General features: G+C 38.5%; 1 protein-coding gene across 9 annotated transcripts in view; it reads right to left on the bottom strand.

Moving 5' to 3' along the window:
* The window catches only part of MAP3K7 (mitogen-activated protein kinase kinase kinase 7), a 65,951-nt gene that overhangs the window by 38,413 nt on the left and 4,575 nt on the right, over positions 1 to 22,963 (bottom strand). For 2 of the 9 annotated variants that reach the window (XM_086317699.1, XM_086317701.1), the window contains exons 2-7: positions 13,128 to 13,238; positions 9,511 to 9,576; positions 8,826 to 8,871; positions 8,650 to 8,727; positions 7,577 to 7,715; positions 3,691 to 3,815 (exon numbers count right to left, since the gene is read on the bottom strand). In XM_086317699.1, the coding sequence (XP_086173825.1) occupies positions 3,691 to 3,815; positions 7,577 to 7,715; positions 8,650 to 8,727; positions 8,826 to 8,871; positions 9,511 to 9,576; positions 13,128 to 13,238 (565 nt within the window). Of the gene's footprint in view, positions 1 to 3,690; positions 3,816 to 7,576; positions 7,736 to 8,649; positions 8,728 to 8,825; positions 8,872 to 9,510; positions 9,577 to 9,956; positions 10,029 to 13,127; positions 13,239 to 22,963 lie in introns of those variants that run through there. The other 7 variants (XM_086317705.1, XM_086317707.1, XM_086317700.1 and 4 more) reach the window with 5 other exon arrangements.

Here is a 22,963-nt window from a genome sequence, read left to right as displayed (position 1 = left end):
CACATATATATATGTATAGTTATGACTGATTTGCATTGATGTACAGCAGAGACCACCACACTGTAAAGCAATTATCATCCAATAAAGAGAAAAAAAAAACAAACAAACCCCACTTTAGAAAGTTAGTTATTTTCTACCTTCTTGTCAAGAAATGTCGACCTTATCTTTTATTTAAACATATTTTCTCTGGGGCAGAGAATTAAAACAACTTGTACATTCCTTTATGTAATTTCTTACTCCTTTCTGGAATTTCTTAACCTTAAAATTTTCTTCTCCCATTCTCTTGATGGAAAACACTATCAAAGCAGAAGAAATTTCTAATCTAGTGTGAAGATTCTTTTTTTCCAAAATATCTGGTGAGATAAATTATTAACTTGCAAACTTAAAAGTAAGTTGTAAGCAGGAAAACTACAAATACCAAATTTACAGTAGTTGATTTATGCAGCAAAATGCACATAATTATAAGTTGGTTGGTCAATCAGCTGATAAACAAACAAACAAAACCCTAAAACCCATGAACAACCCACTGTAAGAATGATCAGTTATTACAACAGTAGCTACGGATGTACTTTGCAGGCACTGGGCACTATAAACTAGACAATGACATTACAATCTGATCTGAACCACAGGTGCTGACATCTTTCAGAAATGAAGAAATCTACATAGCCTAATAGTCTGAGTTTTGTTTCTCTAAACAATTAAGAGTAACTTTTATTTCTGGGTTCTTCTGTAAAAACAAATCTTTCTGCTCTCCACACTACAGTAATAACTGTGCTATTTTAACTCAAAGCAAGTCACATTAAATAAATAATTTCAAAACAATGCCAATTATGTGTATTCTACACACGAACTTAAAACAAGTGGCATTATTTAACCTTATATAATTTAACGCTGGCTTGTTCACAAACTTTTTAACTGAACTTTGTGGCAAAATAGCTCCACTCAAGGGACCAGCTATAGAGCAAATTTCTTTCTCTTGGTGGCTAAAAACAAAGAACAAAAAACTTTAAATTCATCAAAAATAAAAGTCAAAATCAGAATTCGATTATTGAATGTTTCTGAGTTTCATGGGCTTTCATACCTTCTAATGTATGAATCACATGTCTTCAGTTCAAATTTTCTGAATTGTTTAAAAGACAATTGATGTTTTTATACAGAAACCTCATATGCAATTTATGGATCACTCTTTTAAAACTTGAGTTAAGATACACAGATGTAAAAGTAAGCATAAGGTATCCCTTATTTGTTGTCCTTAGCATCACACTTCTGTCCAGTTACTTGCATTCTTTCTAAGGCACACTCATTTAAGCTTTGAAGGGCCGATTTTTAATCACTAGGAAACCAACACAAAGCACACTTGGTTCTCGTTATGCCCTGTATTGTCTTATAAAGTTTGCAGTGAACAGGACTGGAAAAGGTCAGTTTTCATTCCAATCCCTAAGAAAGGCACAGACAAGGCAATGGCACCCCACTGCCTGGAAAATTCCATGGACGGAGGAGTCTGGTGGGCTGCAGTCCATGGGGTCACTAAGAGTCGGACACAACTGAAGCAACTTAGCAGCAGCAGCAGCAGCAAGAAAGGCAATGCCAAAGAATGCTGAAACTACCACACAATTGTACTCATCTCACACGCTAGTAAAGTAATGCTCAAAATTCTCCAAGCCAGGCTTCAATAGTACATGAACCGTGAACTTCCAGATGTTCAAGCTGGATTTAGAAAAGGCAGAGGAACCAGAGATCAAATTGCCAACATCCAAAGGATCATCAAAAAAGTAAGAGAGTTCCAGAAAAACATCTACTTCTGCTTTATTGACTATGCCAAACCTTTGACTGTGTGGACCACGATAAACTCTGGAAATTCTTAAAGAGATGGGAATTCCAGACCACCTGACCTACCTCCTGAGAAATCTGTATGCAGGTCAGGAAGCAACAGCTAGAAATGGACATTGGACATGGAACAACACACTGGTTCCAAATAGGGAAAGGAGTATGTCAAGGCTGAATACTGTCACCTCACTTATTTAACTTATATGCAGAGTACATCATGAGAAAAGCTGGGCTGGATGAAGCACAAGCTGGAATCAAGACTGCTGGGAGAAATCAAAAAGCTCAGATATGTAGATGACACTGCCCTTAAGGCAGGAAGCAAAGAAGAACTAAAGAACCTCTTGATGAAAGTGAAAGAGGAATGTGAAAGAGTTGGCTTAAAACTCAACATTCAGAAAACTAAGGTCATCGCATCTGGTCCCATCACTTCATGGCAAATAGATGGAGAAACAACGGAAACACTGAGAGACTATTTTTTGGGGCTCCCAAATCACTGCAGATGGTGACTGCAGCCATGAAATTAAAAGACGTTTGCTCCTAGGAAGAAAAGTTATGACCAACCTAGACAGCTTATTAAAAAGCAGAGATATTACTTTGCCAACAAAGGTCCATCTAGTCAAGGCTATAGTTTTTCCAGTGGTCATGTATGGATGTGAGAGTTGGACTATGAAAAAGCTGAGTGCCGAAGAATTGATGCTTTTGAACTGTGGTGATGGAGAAGACTCTTGAAAGTCCCTTGGACTGCAAGGAGATCCAACCAGTCCATCCTAAAGGAAATCCGTCCTGAATATTCATTGGAAGGACTGATGCTAAAGCTGAAATTCCAATACTTTGGCCACCTGATGCGAAGAACTGACTCATCTGAAAAGACCCTGATGCTGGGAAAGATTGAAGGCAGGAGGAGAAGGGGATGACAGAGGATGAGATGGTTGGATGGCATCACCGACTTAATGGACATGAGTCTGAGTAAGCTTCAAGAGTTGGCAATGGACAGGAAGGCCTGGTGTGCTGCTGTCCATGGGGTCGCAAAGAGTTGGACACGACTGAGCGACTGAACTGAACTGAATTGTTAATTTGTAAACACTGAATCATTTCCTCCAGGAGGAAATACAGGACTGGGTTCCTGTGAGCCTCTTCACAATGTTTTTGTCAACTTATCAATATATTAACCTTGTTTTATGTGTTTCTGTTTAAAACATCTTTTTTAATATAAATTGTTGATTCATTAATATTAAACTCATGGCCAAAAGCACTGTAACTCATGCCTGAATGCAGATTAGCTAGCAAGTGCATTTTCTCTGTAAGACACATCACAGCCTTCTGACACTTAGGAACACTAGAAAGCACTTCAATATTACTCGTAGAGGCCATTTTAAACTGTGAAATCATCAACACAAAGTACAAAAAAGGAGAAAAAATGAGGCACTCAATAGATCACAGAGGTGATACAGTGTGAGAACTGACACAAGAGGGCAGAGCAGTGCCTTGTGTGACCTCAGCCGGGAATGTGAGTGCTGGGCAACTCAAAATTTTTTCCTGCTCTGTGCATACCTGTGAATAACCTATGAAAAGAATTATGAGTACTGATTTTAGGCAATTTTGGTAGGCAATTTTGCTGTTATGGAATCTGAGCATGAGGATCAACTGCACATATGCCTGAACTTCACAGACAACCGAAATCCTGCTATGAGATTCAAGATCTAAGGCTGTATTTATGCAGTACCTCCTTAGACTTTAGGAAGTATCTTGCGTAAACGCCATGTAGAAATAAAATCATGTAAATAGGGGAAAGCCATAAACACGTTGGATTTACATGGGGTAATAAGGCAGATTATCAGTCACATCACGCTTTTGCTATTTTACCTTCAAAAACTTCAGGTGCCATCCAAGCAGCACTCCCCTTATTGTTGGTCATGTGAGTCTGAATGTCACAGGCTGTACCAAAATCACAGATTTTTAAAACTGTCCCCCCTGCAACCAGCAGCAAGCTGTTTAAAAAACAAACAAGACAAAAAATAAACCAAAAAATGAATTAAAGGTTATAAGACCAGTATCTGATTCTACAATAAAAGAGATATTTGAGGAAATAGAAAAGGTTAATAAGCAAAATGTCACCATTCAACTTCTGTAAAATGTGAACCAGTCACCTGTAATAGCTTAATAATATAGAGGAATATTGGCAAAAGTTGACTTTAAGCCAGTTCTTAGGGTGACTGCTAGACTCAAATTCTGATGTCTCCATCTCTATCTCCATAATTTTTCTTGATTATGCTTCTCTCTGGGCCAAAATATGGGGTTTTAAAAACATGTAGTAAGTGAACATTAAGGTGTTCTGAAATAGGAGTGCCTAGATATCAATACCTTCATAAACTGTTGGCTCCTATACTTTACCTGCCTACCCCAGTGTTTTTTAAGGTGCAAGTAGAAACCTAGTCATAAAATCTAAATCATAACAATTCTAGATCACATATCTGGGGACCTAGATTGCAAAACAACCCAGAAGATTATGACAGCATTAAAAAAAAAACTGGAAATATCAAAGTGTATCACAACTACTAAGACTAAATATTGTTTCAGAAAAGTTCAGTTTCAGGTCTACACACATTATAATGCACACACAACAGACTGTGAAGTACTTCTTACTATGGATCATGGTGCCAAAAGTTTCCAAACCTTCTTTGCTCTTATTAACCTTACTGTAAACAGAAATGAGTCTTTAGTTAGCCTAATGTAGCAAGACTGCTTAGCTGTTCACTGACCCTATTTCCTTTCCTTTTTAGGTACATTTCTCAGCCTTCTGAGCAATTAGGTGTGGTTATCATGACCATTCTAGCCAGTAGAATGTGATGTACTTCACCTTCAAGCCTGGTCCATAAAAATCTCCTACATATATATATGTGTGTGTGTATATATATATAAACTCCTTTCCCTATATGTCACTGAATGCAGAGGATTCTGACATACAAGACAGGCGGAGTCTGGGACATGAATCAGGAACGTTCACTTTGAACTTTAGAAGCAAAACCCACAAACCACCGAACCCATTTAGGGTTCAGCTCTCTCTCTTTGGCTTAATGCTGCCCTTGTCTTCTTGTAAGATCACCGTGCACGTCAAGCGTGTTTGCTGTGGTATGTGGCACCCCTGGGTTTGAAGCCTTGTCTTCTTGTAAGGTCACCATGCACGTCAAGCGTGTTTGCTGTGGTATGTGGCGCCTCTGGGTTTGGTGCTGGGTGTTTCTGCAGTTTACCCAGTTTGCCATATTGCTGGAGGACCAAATTCTTCTCACGTGAGTTTAAGAGTCAAAGCCACGTTACTCACGATCCCTGTGAGCACCGTCAAGAGCAGTATACGGGGATTTAAGCATGTATAGGTTACACTATACATAATGTTGCTTTATTCCCTTACCAGGATATTTTTTTCATATCATTATATACAGATATTTACATAAAGTTATAAATTCTTTGCATATAATTCTGTTCCAAAATTCTAACTGGACAGATTATTTAGAATATTAGTTTTTTTTTTTAGTCCATCATGACTAAAATAAGCCAGATAAACTACTATTCATATCTCCATAATGCCACAAATACTGTGATAATTTAAGTGGAAAGAATGCTAAGTGCAAATTACCTTTATATACACTTAAACAAACAAAAAATTTTTCCTTGTTTCACCATTGCTAAGTTCTTACTACTCTTTATCCAAGAGATTCTGTAACTGACTTCTTGGTTTCATCCTAGTATATTCAAAATATTACAGTAATTTTTCTGAATGACTTTTATATTATTACTATTTACAATGAATACCCCTTTAATCATAAGATTCTGAATGAACTAGCAAAAAGCTAACTAAAGTAGGGGCACAAGCTGATGCTGTATGAAACACCTAATTGTATCATCAGGTGCCTTCTTTCTGTGCCATTCTAAAAAACTCCTCCTGACTGGAGACTCCACAGGTTTTCCAGGGACAATAAGATAGTATATGCAATTATACATGAAAATACAGCCATTCCAAGAGTTTCCTTTTCCCCAGCACCTTCTAAAAAATAAATTCTAATGATAAAGCCCAATTTGTATACAGGGTGCCCCACAGGCAATTTTCAACACTGCACCATGAGTCCAACTGTAAGAATGCCCGAGAGGAATGAACGACCTAGACCATATCTCTTATAAATATGTTAATGGTATTTATTAGCGAAACCAGAGTCCCTAGCTGCAGATGACTTTGGTAAGATATAGCTGGTCTGTCTAAATAGGTTGGTTAAATAAGCCTAAAATTTATGGATCTACAGGTATGGTTGAATGGAGAATGGAAGTAGATGTTTAAGCTGTGTAATTATGGAATCTAAAAGATGTTAAAAAACATCTCATGAGATTATTTTAAAGTATATTGTTTAATAACTCATTAGTCATTTCAAAGCCAAACATGCCCCGGTGCAGACGGGTGTTCCATCTAATGGGTTCTGGCTCCTCCAGGACAACGATGCTTCATGCCTCATCTTTGCATCATGAAGGCATGACATCTTCATGCCTCATCCTTTGAATCAGCCAGTTTGTTCCTGGATAAGAGCTATGATTTTCACAAATTTGCTTTGATAATTCAACTCTGTTAATGTGGGGAGACAGGAAAGGAGAACACAATCTCCCAAAACAGGGACCAAAAAATCTGCTTTCTTCTTTACTAGCCAAGATAGGTAGCTACAAGAACAATCTCGGGAGTCAAGTTAAAAAGAAGTATCATAAACCTGGGACTTAAACATTATTTGACCAAGGACCCAGGGAAAGAGAAATCAGTTTAAGCTTGGAGGTGGAAGTAAGGTACACTAGTGAGAATGGAGACTCCAAGAGTTGAAACCTATGTAGAGTGCATCAGCTTAGAAAGGAGAGTGGGAAGGTCTACCTGGAAGGGATGCTTTGATGCTTTCAATCACTGTCAAGAGAATGGAATACTTCTGACTGATTTCCTAGGGGAAACCTCTTATCTGAGAACCCATGTGATGGCCAGCAGCAGGAGAAAGGGCACAGGGGGATTTTTTGTCACAGGTGGATAGAAAAGAGAAAAATTAGAGAGAAATGGGGACAAAAATATGTATGTTTTCTTTAACTTAAGTACCCCTGGGGGGGAAAAAATCTCTGAAGTTTTAGCCTTTAAAAATATTTATTTAGGGAATTTTGAAGTTTTTTCAAAGTCCCAGAATCCACAATATAAAGAAATTCAGAGTATTTTCAGTTTCTACTCAGATGTGCCAGCAATGCCCTTTGCCTTTCTCTGAAAATGCAAATAATATAACCACCATTATAAAAAAAATGCAAACAAAATAACCACCCTGTGTAGTGTGGTGGAATGCTGACTATGTGTGGACACTGTGCTTATTAGGGATACAATGGGGATCAAGACAGGCTTGTCTCTGCTCTCACGAAACTGTTCAGGGAAACCAATATATACCGTGGGCACAAAACAGGACACACAGACTACCAGACTCTAGAAGTACACTAGTCTAAGGCAGAAGTTATTAAAAATAAAGATGCCACTGAAATAAAAATGCCACTGAAGACAACGTTCTAAAATGCAAGTTTAGATGGCTAAATGATGGAGGTGTGTTAAAATAAACAATGTTAAAAGAATAAAAATACACATTCTTCAGCAAGCTAAAAGGGAAGAGAAAAGAAAAACTGATGTGCAATGACCAGCTTAAATTCAGGAGTGGGTGGGGGGTGCCGAGAGAGAGACCACATTATTAGAACTTACTTTGGTGGTTTCAGGTCCCTGTGGATTAGAGCTTTGGGCTGCATGCTGTGAAGATAAGCCACTCCTTGGGAACACTGTAAACACCAACTCATTGCGTGGGCAGCGGTGTAATATGGCAATGGTTCAGCACCATGCAGCACTGCAAAAGGAAGGCACAAACTAAAAAGAACTTTATTGCATATAACAAAAGACACAAGGTGAATACAGCACTGTCAGAACACACGACTGGGCATTTTCCTACACGTGCTCCCGTCGGCCCTGCTTCTCCTTCTTTTCTCAATAAAAAGATAGAAACAGCTAATGATTTCAAATGGATAACTACCACATAAGTACCTAACATTTAATAGGACATCCAAATAGGACATCTAAATAGGACATTTAATAGGACATTCAAATACAATTAATATATATTACCACATTTTTTAATCTCAATAGATGCAGTCTTGCACACAATAATATAAATTATAAGCATCTGATAGCATACTGTACTTTCAGAGAGATACAAATAGTATTGAAGAAAACAAAATAATGTGCATTGAAATGTTTACAATTATGCTTTCTATAATAGCTAAAAACTAGAAGTAATTCAAAATAAAACACAGAAGTATTAGACAGCCAGTCATTAGACAACAATGACAAACACATGAGCAGGAGACATAGCTAAATAAAATGCTACATGTTATACAAATGGTGTGACAAGAGACTATATATATGGTTGGTGTTTCTTAGAGTGAAACAGCTCTGTTCTACACAGGTAACTAAATGGATTAGCTCTGTTCTATAAAGGGAACTAAATAATACAGTTTCCTTTCATTGTTACTAAAATGTTCCATAAAGTGAACATTTTCACAAATTTATTTTTTTGGGGAAAAAAAAGCAAAATGAAGAATAAGGATGTGTAGTTAAAAAGTTCTAAAATGAGGAGATTGAAAGCTAAGACAGGGCAAAAAGAAAAGGTTGTAAGTAGGAAGATACTTTAAAATCTATTTAAAAAGCAAGTAATGCTTTTAACATTATGAAAAGTACCATCAATTTAAAAGATTACTATACTTAGACGTCTAAATTTCACATACTAATGTTGTAGCCTCTTGTCTTTAGCAGATTTTTAATCTTTGGCAGATTTCTTTTCTTAACTATCTCCTTTTGGGACTCTGAGGATAAATTGTGAAGAACATTAAGTAACTTACAGTTAGTATTAAAAGCTTTTCAATTATTTTACTCTAATAAAGACAGGTCTAATGACACTCACCATTATACAAGGAGCCCCCTTCAGCATATTCCATTACAAGACACACCTGAAGGAAACATGTGTCAGAATAATTAACCACAGAGCTACAGCATCCTAGGGAACTTGAAAGACAACTTAGATCAAGCTTTGATTTTATAAATGCACTTAAAAATCATTCTTTTGGTCCCTAGTATCTGAATAGCACTAGAGGAAAAAAAAAAAAAGGTATCATGATCTAAGACCTTGTCTTCTAGGGGCCCACTGTCTAAGTGTGAAGATGTATATAAAAACATAATCACAAGATCTTTGGGGATTTTTCCCCTGGAGAAGGAAATGGCAATCCACTCCAGTACTATTGCCTGGAAAATCCCATGGACAGAGGAGCCTGTTAGGCTGCAGTCCATGGGGTCGCAAAGAGTCGGACACGACTGAGCGACTTCACTTTCACTTTCCAGCGCAAATGAACAGAGGCTATCACAGGTTATTCTGAACCTCCAAAGAAGATGAGGTTACTGGATAAGACCACCCAAGATAACTCTTCCCTTATACTGTGTTGCTAACAGATTAGAAGCACACACAGTATGATTATTTTTTTTTTTTAGAAATAATACGACAGATCAAAACAGCTTCATAAACTACACAGCTGCATGTAATCTGCCATGTTTTTTCTCACAGACAGAGTAAAGTGAAAAAATGGCAAACTTACTGGATTCAAGCAGGCTCCATATAGCTTTACGATGTTAGGATGGTTCACACGCGATAACTGTCGAAGCTGTAACAAAAAAAGGTTTCTTTTGAAAAGTGCTAACTTTTGAGAAAGTGATCTCACAGTATCATTCAGATCTTAAGGTTGTACAAAACATTAGTTTAATCCTTCAACAACCACTGTTTTCTATGTAGCAGGCACCGTGATCATAAGTACCTGCCCACAATGGTACAGAATCCCTGCCCTGGAGTTCTCACAGATTAGTCGTGGGAGAGATACAAACACTAATAATTAAAGCAACATGCAAAGTGCTATAACAGGAGTTACGAACAAGGCGTGAGTACAATAAGAAGCAATTAAGTTTGCCAAGAAATGTTAGAAGGCCATCCCTGAGATGGCACTGAGCTGAGCTATCCAAACCAGAGGAAGCCGTATCATCACATCACCTTCATCTTCACAGCTATGGTTGAAGGAATACTCTACCTACTCTACGCTGGGCACTGGGAGGCACTTTACAGATACTGTATTATCCTCACAACTTTGCAAGGCAGGTATTATCATTTTCATTTTAAAGATGAGGTACCCTGAAGATAAGGCTCAGAGTAGGTTAAATGAGTTGTTAAATACCCTAGAGCTAGGAAGTAGTAGAACCAGAGTTTGAATTTTGGTCTGTCTGACTTAAAATCTGCACTCTTGCATTCTCTTCCCTCCACCTCCTATCTCCTGAGTTAATTCCCTCTTCTCAGTTCCCATTACAACTGCCTTTTGCCTTAGCAATTCCAATCTGAACCAATGTAGTAATTAATTACTACAGCCTCCTTCTAATTGGTCTCCAGTTTTATCCAATCAAATCCAATCCAATGATTCATAGTGAGATCCATGAGTGGTTTGGCTGTACTCATTTCTCGTGCTCTATATCTCAAATTAATATTAACATATCTCCCCAAACTGCTCCCTACTCTTTCTTCTCCCCCTTTTCTGCTTCTTCCCCTTTCTTCTTCCTCTCCTCTATTATCTACATAATACTGCTGGCTCATATGAAGCCCAAAGGTAAACCTTTTTGCCATATGCTACTAGAAAGCTGTACTTTTCTACAGCCAACATTTCTAGATTTTTAGTCCTAAAAGACTTAATATCACTATTTATTATATTTCACCATGTTAAGATTCTGAAGTACTGAGCTTTAGATAGCAGATTGTTCAAGCATTTACTCTTGCTCCCCCATCAAATACTACCAAAAGAGGAAAGGTACTTTTTTTCAAGACAAACTCAGAAAGATGAAGAAAACGTGATATGAGGAAACAGCACACATTTTTTGAAGTTGGAAAGCAAATGAGTAGCAATAACTGACACTGCAGACCTAAAAGGAAATGAGAAAAAGTGAGAAGCAACCAGATTTAACTCTAAAACCTCCAAAAGGTTGGGGAGTGGGGACAGTACCAGGCAGCTATTCACATAAGCGATTACTAATAAAAGGGCAGAGAGATCACTTAAAATTAGGCCAAAGATTCCCTCCTTCCCTGTCTTCAAACAGCTAGTGAAAGCCTCTTTATTGTCCCAAAGATTAGAGATTAAGCAATAAATGCTGGAGAGGGTGTGGAGAAAAGGGAACCCTCTTACACTGTTGGTGGGAATGCAAACTAGTACAGTCTCTACGGAGAAGTGTGGAGACTCCTTAAAAATCTGGAAATAGAACTGCCATACGACCCAGCAATCCCACTGCTGGGCATACACACTGAGGAAACCAGAATTGAAAGAGACATGTGTACCCCAATGTTCATCGCAGTGCTGTTTATAATAGCCAGGACATGGAAGCAACCTAGATGTCATCGGCAGACGAATGGATAAGAAAGCTGTGGTACATATACACAATGGAGTATTACTCAGCCATTAAAAAGAATACATTTGGATCAGTTCTAATGAGGTGGATGAAACTGGAGTCTATTATACAGAGTGAAGTAAGCCAGAAAGAAAAACACCAATACAGTATACTAACGCATATATATGGAATTTAGAAAGATGGTAATGATAACCCTGTATGTGAGACAGCAAAAGAGACACAGATGTATAGAACAGTCTTATGGACTCTGTGGGAGAGGGCGAGGGTGGGATGATTTGGGAGAATGGCATTGAAACAGGTATAATATCATATATGAAATGAATTGCCAGTCCAAGTTCGATGTATGATACAGGATGCTTGGGGCTGGTGCACTGGGATGACCCAGAGGGATGGTATGGGGAGGGAGGTGGGAGGAGGGTTCAGGATGGGGAACACGTGTACACCCGTGGTGGATTCATGTTGATGTATGGCAAAACCAATACAATATTGTAAAGTAAAAAAAAAAAAAAAAAAGATTAGAGGTTGATTCTTTAGAGAAGGTATAATAGTATCTTCTCTAAGTATAGATATATATTTAATGCAGAGATAAACACAGAGATAGAAATATAAAATTACCTTCTTTAGAGAAGGTGTGAGTCTGGATTGGGGGACATCAAACAAAACTAAGGATGAGCTCAAAGTAGTTGCCTCTGAGAAGCAGAAAACTTGATGGGAGGAGATACACGGGATTTTTAATAAAAATACATGGAGAACCATTCAACAATTTAAATTACGTGTATTTATAACTTTGATGAAAAATTTTTTCCTCCAAGCTATTATCATCTTTTTGACTGGATTCCTAGACTTTAATACATATGATTTTTATCTAGTTTTAGGAAACTGCCAATACAACAGTATCTGCTCAATATCCTCATTTAAACCATAAATAAAAACTGTGAATAAGGCAAGATAAAGCCAGACTGTTGGACTACAGATCATTTTTCCTCATGACATCAAACCATTCATCAGTATCTCTCAATTCATTCAACTAATTTACAAAAATCTACTTCATCATATCACAAGTAATTTCTCATTTCCTCATGTTATGCATTTAAAAATATCAGGAAGTATATTTTGACATTATAATTAAATAAAATCACAGATACAAATTCAGAAAGTTTATAAGGTAAAGACCACTTCTGTTGACCAATGAAGTTAAAAACTTATAAAATCACTGATTTATTCAAATACTCTAATCTAATATACAAAACAGCATAAAAGAATAAACCTGATAATAAATAATATCATGATTATCGAATTCTCCATCATCAAATCTGTAAGAGAACAGCTATAAATTTTCATGCTAAATGAGAAAAGCCAATTTGACATAATTTTTACTTAAAATAATCTCATTCGAATTTCTTAAAATGTTCAGTCAAAAATGAATGCATAAAATTTCCCTTCTTAACTTTAGATAATGGGAGAGATTACCATTTCTTTTCTATTTTAAAATTTAAATTCTATGCCTTGAAATAGATCAGAATTACATGGAAGAGACTGTATTTTAATTCAGGGATGAATTCATTTATGCAGCTAAATCTCTCTTCTAATTTTTAATCAGAACTAAGAGTATGAATGAAAAAATGTTCCTATGGCATTCCCTTTAGTTCAACTAAATTGCTGATGTTTAAGAACACAGAGAAATAACAATTGAGAAACACTTTGTTTTTCACAAATATCAAATTCACAGAGTATCTTAGGTAAAGAACTATACAACAGAAATGACTTTCCAACTTACCTCTACAATAAAAGCTTTCCTCTCAGATTCACTTTCTATTTGTTTAATGGCAACATCTTTTGCTCTCCACTTGGCTTTGCATACTACTCCAAAAGCTCCTCTTCCAACAACCTGAGTTAAAAGCAAACAAAAAAAAACCCATGAGAATCAGAAACAAATAGATCCAGCCCAGCATATAATGCTGAAGCAAACCTGAAAGGTTAAAGAAGATTTTAGAAATCATCACGATCTGGATTTGCCACAGAGCCAGTATGAATTTTCATTAATACAAGGAGACAATGAAAGGCACTGTCTCTGTCTTTGAAAGTTTATAGTCTAGACACCTCTTCATTCTCAAAACCAAAACCAAAAAATAATAGGACTCTTAAAGACAGAAAACAAATTAAGACAGGCAAGATGAATGAGAAGATACAGAGAAGATGGTTTGGAAAAACAAAAATAGAAAGCAGAAACATAATCAATGTTTTAAGCTCTTATATTTATGAAATTAAAAATAGCTTTTAAATAGTTCAGTGGGGTAGGGAGTAGAGGGGAAAGGATAAAAATATAGATGATAAGACTGGCCATTGTGAAGGACAGACAAAACACGGCATATTATACACTGGAATGTATTTGTCAAGAAAAAGGAACAAACTACTGATACATGCTACAACGTGGATGAACCTTAAAAACACTAAGCTCAAATGACACACACACGAGACCACACACTGTACGACTCCAGTTATATGAAATGTCTGTAAAAGGCAAATCTTTAGTGATAAAAAGTAGATTAGTCGTTGTTTGGGGCTGAGAGTGGAAACTGGGAGTAACTGTAAACAGGAAGAATCCCATTTCGATGAAGAATCCCCGGTGATGAAAATGTTTGAAAACAGACTTCTGGTGATGTGTGCACAACTTAGGAAATTGTACAAATTACTGTACACTTTAAGTGGCTAAATTTTATGATATGTAAAATATATCTCATTAAAGTTACTTTTTTAAGTTACAAAATAAAACCTGACCACATGTTGTATTATTGTTGAAGCTGTTAGGTAGCTCTCGAGTTCATTCCTCTCTCATGCTACTCTACGTTTACTGATGTTTGAAATTCGCCATTATATTAAAACAACAACAAAAGAATAACTTTTGATACTTGTTAGAACAAAATCAGTCTATTTTATCACTGAAAATGACCTTAGTTATGTGCCATTTACTTCAATCTTTCAAATTCCAAAGGATCTAAGTACCTCCTTAAGCGAAAAATCTACAGTTCTCACCAATGATGTACTTTCTATGTAGTAAGCACTGAGCTGAGAAGGAAATGGCAACCCACTCCAGTATTCTAGCCTGGAGAATCCCATGGACAGAGAAGCCAGGCAGGTCATGAGGTCACAAACAGTAAGCTACAACTGAAGCAACTTCACATGCATGCACGCAAATCTGTATCGTGCATCAGAAAGGAGCAGTTACATCTTCTCTTGGAGGAAGTCTTCACTTTAGGCAAACTTTTTCCAGAGTAAGAAACAGGTGCTAATAGATACCAGGATAGTTAGTTGTAAGCTGAGATGGATGGCCACTCTAGCCATAACTCAAATTCCACTTCAAACATTACACAAAGCAGTATGGACCTTTCTCATGATGCTTAATGTATAAAACTACCCAAATAGTTAACATTCAGTGAATCTTTACCATGTGCCAGGTACTAGTCTATGTGCTTAAGTGCATTAATATATTTAATCCTCCTCCATTTTAAAGGTAAGTAAACTGAGTCACACAGTTGCCAAGTTGTCCAAGATCACAGGGTCAGAGAAGCCAGAATTTGAAACACAGAGTGTATAATAAACAATTCACTTTATATTCAGCCTTTGACGTCATTGTTGTTTAGGCCGTAAGTCGTGTCTGACTCGTCTGTGACCCTGTGGACTGGTGCCCACCAGGCTCCTCTGTTCATGGGATTTTCCAGGCAAGCCTGGAGTGGGTTGCCATGCCCTCCTCCAAGGGATCTTCTCGACCCAGGGATCAAACCTGCGTTCCTGCTTGGCAGGTGGATTCTTTACCACCAAGCCACCTGGGAAGCCCGTATGCCGTCAGCCTAAAGGAAACTGAGTTGTCTTGATTCTGGTGACTTTTCTTTTTCCATTCCTGGTCCTTGGTGCTCAGGGACCTCCTGCTAATTAGGCTCTCGCCCTCCTCAGGAGTCAATGTCACTTATTTGAACTTTGCATCCAATTACTTTAACATGAACAGTGATTGGCTAAACCTGGTACCTCTGGAATAATGGAAAGAGCACACCTAGGATCTGAAACCCGACAGACTTGAGTTTAAATACAGATTCTGTCTGCCTGCTAGCTACCAATACTGGGCAAGTTAATGTCTTTGAAATTCTGTTTTCTCAACAGTAAAAGGGAGATGTTTACATTTTCTTCAGCATATTATCTATAGGGTTCATAAGTCAAAATCAGACATTTTCTTACATACCACAAAAGAATAATAAGTGCTTGGAGTTGGGTATGAATAAGTTTGAGGAGTTATACTCCTTATTTCTTTCAAATTAACCACAATGAACAGCACACCTAAAATGAATTTCAACATTATGACAATATCAGGTGAAGAAAGAAAGGATGGAGAGACCAGTCTATCTGTTAACAGTACTATGAATAACGATTGGGAAGTAATTTAATATATTCTCCAACTATGTATTTATAAAGGGTGGCACAGGTCTGACTGGCAAAGAGTTGGACACGACTGAACAACTGAACTGATACTGATACTGGTGGCTCAGACAGTAAAGAATCTGCCTCCAATGCAGGAGACATGGGTTCAATCCCTGGGTCAGGAAAATTCCTGAAGGAATGGCTTCAGAAGGGAATAGCTAACCAATCAAGTATTCTTGCCTGGAGAATTCCAGGGACAGAGGAGCCTGGCAGGCAACAGTCCATGGGGTCACAAAAGAGTCAGACAGGACCTAGTGGATAGTAATTTCCCTTTTCTTTCCCTTTTCATGTATTTACAGATACATCAAAGCAACTGGTGCTCAGCAGGTCTCTTGTTTCATTTTGCTATTCTCAAGAATGCCCACATAGGGATTTCAAACATTACATTTGTGTATCATGCATATGTTGCAAAAACTGTGTAAGGTGTGCATGACTAATTGTGATGCTCAAGTGCCACCTAGTGCTGAGATGATGGCCAACCTGAGCCTGCAACTTAAAACCATGAGAACAAAATGTGTGCAACTAAGGACATGATAAACGTTCTCCCTCTCATTTACAAAAGCAATTTTTTGGAAACACTCTGAAATATAAAACAGGCATCTCATGTAAGGTCCATGAACTTATTAAGAAGCCTCTGCGTGCATCAGGGCCACATGGTATTTCTCGTGTATGGTGAAACAACAGATCTGAAATGATTAAAGTCCAAGACGCCTGAGGTTGTACAGGTAAACTGAAATACATAATAGAAAAAAATAACTTGTGAATTCAAAGGTCAGAGGCACAGAATCAGTGCTTAATGAATTACATTTTTGTGTATGTAATGATTCTCATTACTAAATTCCAGTGTGTGGAGGGGGATCTCCCCACACTTTCAAGCAATCCTCAGATACCAGCTGGATAGCCTACCACTGAGTTCAATTCTGACATCACCCACCTGGAGAGAGCATCAGATCCCACAGGTTAAGTTCTGTGAGACTGTGTTGTACCCTACCTCTCCCCCACCAAAGGCTTCTATGCCCTCTCTGTGCCCATGTGTTCACCAACCTGGAAGTTCTCTGAAACCCATTCTTCTGGGTTTACGTGAAGCTTCATTAAATGGGCGTGAATGATTAAGTTGCTGGCCACTGCTGATTGATTAAACCTCCAGCCCTTCTCCCTCCCCAGAGGTCAGAGGGGTGGGGTTGAAAGTTCCAACCCTCTAATCACATTGTCGGTTCTCCTGGCAAGCAGCCCTGTTCTTAGGTGTGGTCCGAAATTAACCTCAGGACATCTTTATCTCTCACCACTTACAAAATTCAGAGGGTTTTTGGAGCTGTGAGCCAGAAACTGCAAAGACCAAATATACTGAAGAAATATTTTGGTCATCTGAATGACCAAGGACATGTGTGCTTAGCTGCTCAGTCATGTCCAACTCTTTGTGACCCCATGGGCTGCAGCCTGCCAGGCTCCTCTGTCCATGGGGATTCTCTAGGCAGGAATACTGGAGTGGGTTCCCATGCCCTCCTCCAGGGGATCTTCCCAACCCAGGGCTGCCGCATTGCAGATGGGTTCTTTACCATCTGAGCCACCAGGAAAGCCCAAGAATACTGGAGTGGGTAGCCTATCCCTTCTCCAGGGTAACTTCCTGACCCAGGAATCAAACCAAGGTTTCCTGCATTGCAGGTGGATTCTTTTCATATTTCTTGTAAATCACCATATGACAGAATCAAAATGTGACTTCCCATCTTTTCAAATGGCATAAATATTAGGGGTAAAAGAAAAAACATAAAGAATTGATCCCTGCCTTCAAGGGTTCAAAGTGAGGTAGAGAAGAAATTCAAGACAAAACAATAACACACACACATACACACACACACACAGACACTTCCCAGCTGAAAAGGGCCAGAGATAAGAGTCTATGAAGGTAGCTTTCAGGACAGACTTGGGGATTCAAGAGTAGACAAGACTTATTTCCATGCCCCCTCCTCCTCAACTTCTCACAGAGATCTCCAGGAGAAAGCAGCCTCACAGGACAGGCTCTGCCAACATGAGAAGCTGCAAATGAGTTAAGTGTGGTAAAGGAGACAGTCAGAGGGAGGCCCCACATTCTTTCAGCCTTGACAGAACATGGAAATGATACAGAAAAACTCCTGCCAAGAGAAAAACAGGATAACTGAACACTAAAGTGTCTTCTGACTGCAGGAAGGAGGCTGTTGGATGGCAGACAGCTCAAAATACAGGGAGCTAAATGCAGAGCTCAGCTGAATCTCAGAGAATCAATGAAAGCCAAAGGGGAGGGCCCAGTTAGCAGGCGGGGAGAAATGGGTAAGGTCTCCTGCTTTCAAGGGGTGAAGTGAGGCTAATGCCAAGAGAATGATGAACTGCATTTATTCCTTAAACCAATATTTCTTGAATGTCTACTGTATTCAGCTACAATACAGGGATACAAGAGATATAGCCGTAAATAAGACAAAGGCCTAGATCCACATGAAATGTACTTTCAATTTAAGTGGGAGATAGGGAGAGGAAAGAAAAGACAGTGAACAGACAAAAAAATGGAGCTTCCCATGTGGCTCAAGTGGCAAAGAATCTGCCTGAAAATGAAGGAGCTGCAGGAGATGCAGGTTTGATCCCTGGGTCAGGAAGATCCCCTAGAGGAGGAAATGGCAACCCACTCTAGTATTCTTGCTTGCAGAATCCCATGGACAGAGGAGCCTGGTGGGCTATAGCCTACTCTTTGGGTTGCAAAGAGTCAGACATGACTGAGCACGCATGCATGTGAAACAAAAAGATGAATAAGATAAATAACAGCTTATAAAAAACTGCCATGGAGAAAAAGAAAAAGTTGAATAATGGGACAAACTTACGTGGAAATTTATGGCTGGATAGTATAAAAGGCATCTGACTGCTAAGCTAAGTCACTTCAGTTGTGTCCGACTCTGTGCAACCCCATAGATGGCAGCCCACCAGGCTCCCCCGTCCCTGGGATTCTCCAGGCAAGAACACTGGAGTGGGTTGCCATTTCCTTCTCCAATGCATGAAAGTGAAAAGTGAAAGGAAGTCGCTCAGTCGTGTTTGACCCTTAGAGACCCCATGGACTGCAGCCCTCCAGGCTCCTCCATCCACGGGATTTTCCAGGCAAGAGTACTGGAGTGGGTTGCCATTGCCTTCTCCAAAAGGCATCTGAGGAGGTTACAAATTTCATATTTGAATGACACAAGGAATGAACCAAAGAAACTACTGATGTAAGGACTCTAAAGAGGGGAAAAAAACCCTACATTTCCTATTCAACATTTGAACCCCATCTACAGTTTAGGCATTATCCTACACATTCCAGATATAGAACTAAACAAGTTAAACTAAAATCTTTGTTCTAACTACTTATATTCTCTTTGTGCAGGGAGACAAAGAGGAAGCAAGATGTGAGTATACATAGGTTTTTATATATATATATAAGACAATGTTTTAAGAAAATGATAAATGCACTAAGAAGAAAAGAAACAAAATTGCGTGTGTGTGTGTGTGTGTGTGTGTGTGTGTACACATGCATGCACTCCTCCCACTCCAATTTTAAATTAGGCCTTACTGAGAAAGGTGACATTTTAATGATGACCTAGATAAATACTTGGAGGGTTTGGTGTAAGCAGGACATAGTGGGAAAAGGGAAGAGTGATGCAGGATGAAGCCAGAGAGACAGACAAAGTCTGGATTCTGGAGGGTTCTTGGCACAATGAAAAGGAGTCTGAATCTCAGTCTAAGTGTGATGGGAAGCAATTAGAGGAATTTAAGGAGGAATGTGATATGATTTTACATTAAAAAAAAAACATTCTGGCTCTATGTGAAGAATGAATTGTAAGGAAGCTAGCTTATGTATAGAGAGAGATCAGGCAGAAGGCTGTAAAAGCAGCCCAGGCAAGAGAGAAGTGCTTTGAGAACAAGGCTGATGGTAGTACAGAAAAATGAGCGGAACTGGGATATGTTTTAGCTTGTTATTGTGCTCATGTGCTCAGTCATGTCCGACTCTGTGACTCCATGGACTCTAGTTCACCAGGATCCTCTGTCCAAGGGATTTCCCAGGCAAGAATACTGGAGTGGGTTACCATTTACTACTCCAGGGGATCTTCCCTACCCAGGGATCTAACCTGAGTCTCCTGCCACTCCTGAATTGCAGGCAGATTCTTTACCTGCTGAGTCATCAGGGAAGCCGAGGAATATGTTTTAGTTGTTGTTCAGCAGCTAAGCCGTGTCCAACTCTTTGCAACCCCATGGACTGCAGCAGGCCAGGCTTTCCTGTCCTTCACTATCTCCTGGAACTTGTTCAAACTTATGTCCACTGAGTCGGTGATGCCATCCAACCATCTCATAAAGCATATGTTTTAGAGGTAAAGTTAAAAGAGCTTGCTGATGATCTGCATGCAGGCAGGGCAGGTGGACAGGAAAAGACATGAGTCAATTATAATGTCTAGATTCAGAAACAGTTTAATAAAGGATAAGAAAGGATGAAGCAAGCAGATTTTCTTTTTTTTTTTTTAACAGCACAGAGTTCTGATTTACTCATATAAAGCCTAAGATGCCTATTTAGATATCTGAGTAGAGATATCAAGAAAGAAAGTGGAAACATGAGTCAAGAAGTCAGGCAGAATATTAAAGACTTGGGAGAGTCACTAGCATTTAGTTGGTACTTCGAATCAATCTCTTGGGTGTGGTGACCAAAAAATAACATGTGAACACTGGGGTCCCGGAACTGAGCTTTGAAGCACTTCAACATTTAGAACACAGGGGAAGAAGAAACCAGCAAAAAGAAAGCAAATATAAAAACAGCAAAAGCATTAAGTCAATGGCTCTCTAAGTGTAATCTCTGGGTCAGAAGTATTTGCATCACCTGGAAATTTGTGAAAATGTAATTCTCAGGTTCCCACCTAGAATTACTGAGTCTGAGGGTCAGGTCCAGCAATCTGTGTTTTAACAAGCCCTTCAGGTGACTTTGATATTTGAGAATGACTGTATCAGGTTGTACTAAAACCATAACTAACAGCGAGACAAGATATCTCATTGGAAACCATCACACAGACCAGAGAGCCTTCGCTTACTGCTGATACGGTCTATGGAAGTTTTCCAGACCACTGACATGATATCTTCAGCAGGAAGAAAGGAAAAGGAGAATTCTTGAGAGCAATGCATTGTTGTTCTTGACACATGGTATATCAGAAGAAAAGAGTGGCATAGATGGCAAACTGAGACACAACGGCAACTGAGGTAAATAACAAAAGAAACTAATATTCAAACTACAAAACAATGAAAGGAAGTCACTCTTTACTTACTGCCAAATTTCTAATTCAAGTTCACAATCATATATGCTTTTTTTATTGTACTCATATCTGAGTAAGCTTCTCTGACATATTATTATTAACAATTATTGTGAATGGACAGCTCTCCCCAAAGATCAGTTTTCACCAAGATTGTAAAAAATGGCATATGTCCAAATTACAAGTATCTCCCCCAATGTACACATCCATCCAAAGTGGTGAACCCAGAAATAAATATTTCAGATATTTTTCACAATCCCTCATCTATAAAAATAGAAAAACAAAGGAATGCAGCGAGAACTTTGGTTTTAAAAGGGAAGTCAAATGAGAAATATTTCCTTCTGAACATATGACTGTTTTCTAAATTAAAATGTTTTCAGATTAATTCTCTTATTATATGTACCTCTCCCCCTGTGGTTTAGCTCTCATGGTTTGGGATCCACAATTTTAGTCTCATGTAGTAAAGCAGATTTAAATTTAATTTCTGAATATAAAAAAGTGCAGCAGAAGAATATGAAATGACGGAAGAAAAATATTTCCATGCAATTAATATTAAAGGCAAAAATACCAAAATCAAAATTTGGTGTATGTGTTCAAAGAAAGCAACTCCTTTAAAAACTAATTTCTTTAAGATGGACAAACACTCCATTCCTTTGTCAAGTCAGGTTTTTAAAAACAAAAAAACCATCTAAACGAAAACTAAATGGAAAAGGGTGTGCACCCTTGCACTCTTAATTTACTATGAAATAATTCTTAATTGAGTCCAATTCATGTTATTTTTAGTTCAGTGACTGTAGCTGTCAGTTTGCTTTGGCCCTGACCTGTGATCTACATGAATGGACCCTGGCCGTGCTGCCATTGCTCTGGCTAGAAATTTGGGACATGACAGAACAAGCATAGACCTGAACATTTATTAGAACTTGGAGAACTTCAATATCTATTAATTAACTGTGGCAGAGTAGAACTGCCACCTGCTGACAAGACAGACTTTATAACACAAAAGTAAAGTTGATTATTCAGACTTTTTAAAATCAGCCATAAGACATATGACCCTTTAAACAGGCCTTTCTGTCAAATAATATGCGCATGTCATCTTTTAAGTTACACAGGCACACTATAAATGTTATCACTGTGGCTACCTCTTCACTGTGATAACAATTACAGGTTTCTCCTGAAACCAACAATCAAGTTTCACATGGAAGCGCTTATTAATAATTCTGAATATTCTTAATATTAATACTAATAACAAATCTATAGACAGTTTATTCAGGCCACTATAACTTAGGCTCTCTCTATTATCAGTTGCCCACACATTTAACATAAAAAAATCACAAAATGTACAACACTGTCAAAGCTCTTTCTGTATTTCAATTTAAAACAAAACCTCTGCATGTCTCTAAGAACATATGAAGTATCCAATTATTATATGTGCATTGCACATATGCTCGGAGAAGGCAATGGCACCCCACTCCAGTACTTTTGCCTAGAAAATCCCATGGACGGAGGAGCCTGGTAGGCTGCAGTCCATGGGGTCGCTAGAGTCAGACACGACTGAGCGACTTCACTTTCACTTTTCACTTTCCTGCATTGGAGAAGGAAATGGCAACCCACTCCAGTGTTCTTGCCTGGAGAATCCCAGGGATGGGGCAGCCTGGTGGGCTTCCGTCTATGGGGTCGCACAGAGTCGGACAGGACTGAAGCGACTTAGCAGCAGCAGCAGCAGCACATATGCTATTCTTAATGTCAACACTCTGGATCTCCCCTTTAAAAAGTGACCATGCCAAAAAGGGTCTTTTTAGCATTTTAGTAAAGGCCCACTAATACATGGCTTGTATTGTTATAGCACCTGACCTCTGCA

The sequence above is a fragment of the Bos grunniens genome, chromosome 9 (assembly GCF_055505025.1).
Source record: "Bos grunniens cultivar Pamir isolate PY7600 chromosome 9, Bosgru_T2T1.0, whole genome shotgun sequence".
Taxonomy (NCBI): Eukaryota; Metazoa; Chordata; class Mammalia; order Artiodactyla; family Bovidae; genus Bos; species Bos grunniens.
Note: the sequence above shows the minus strand (reverse complement) of the source record. Positions and strands in the feature narration are given on the sequence as shown.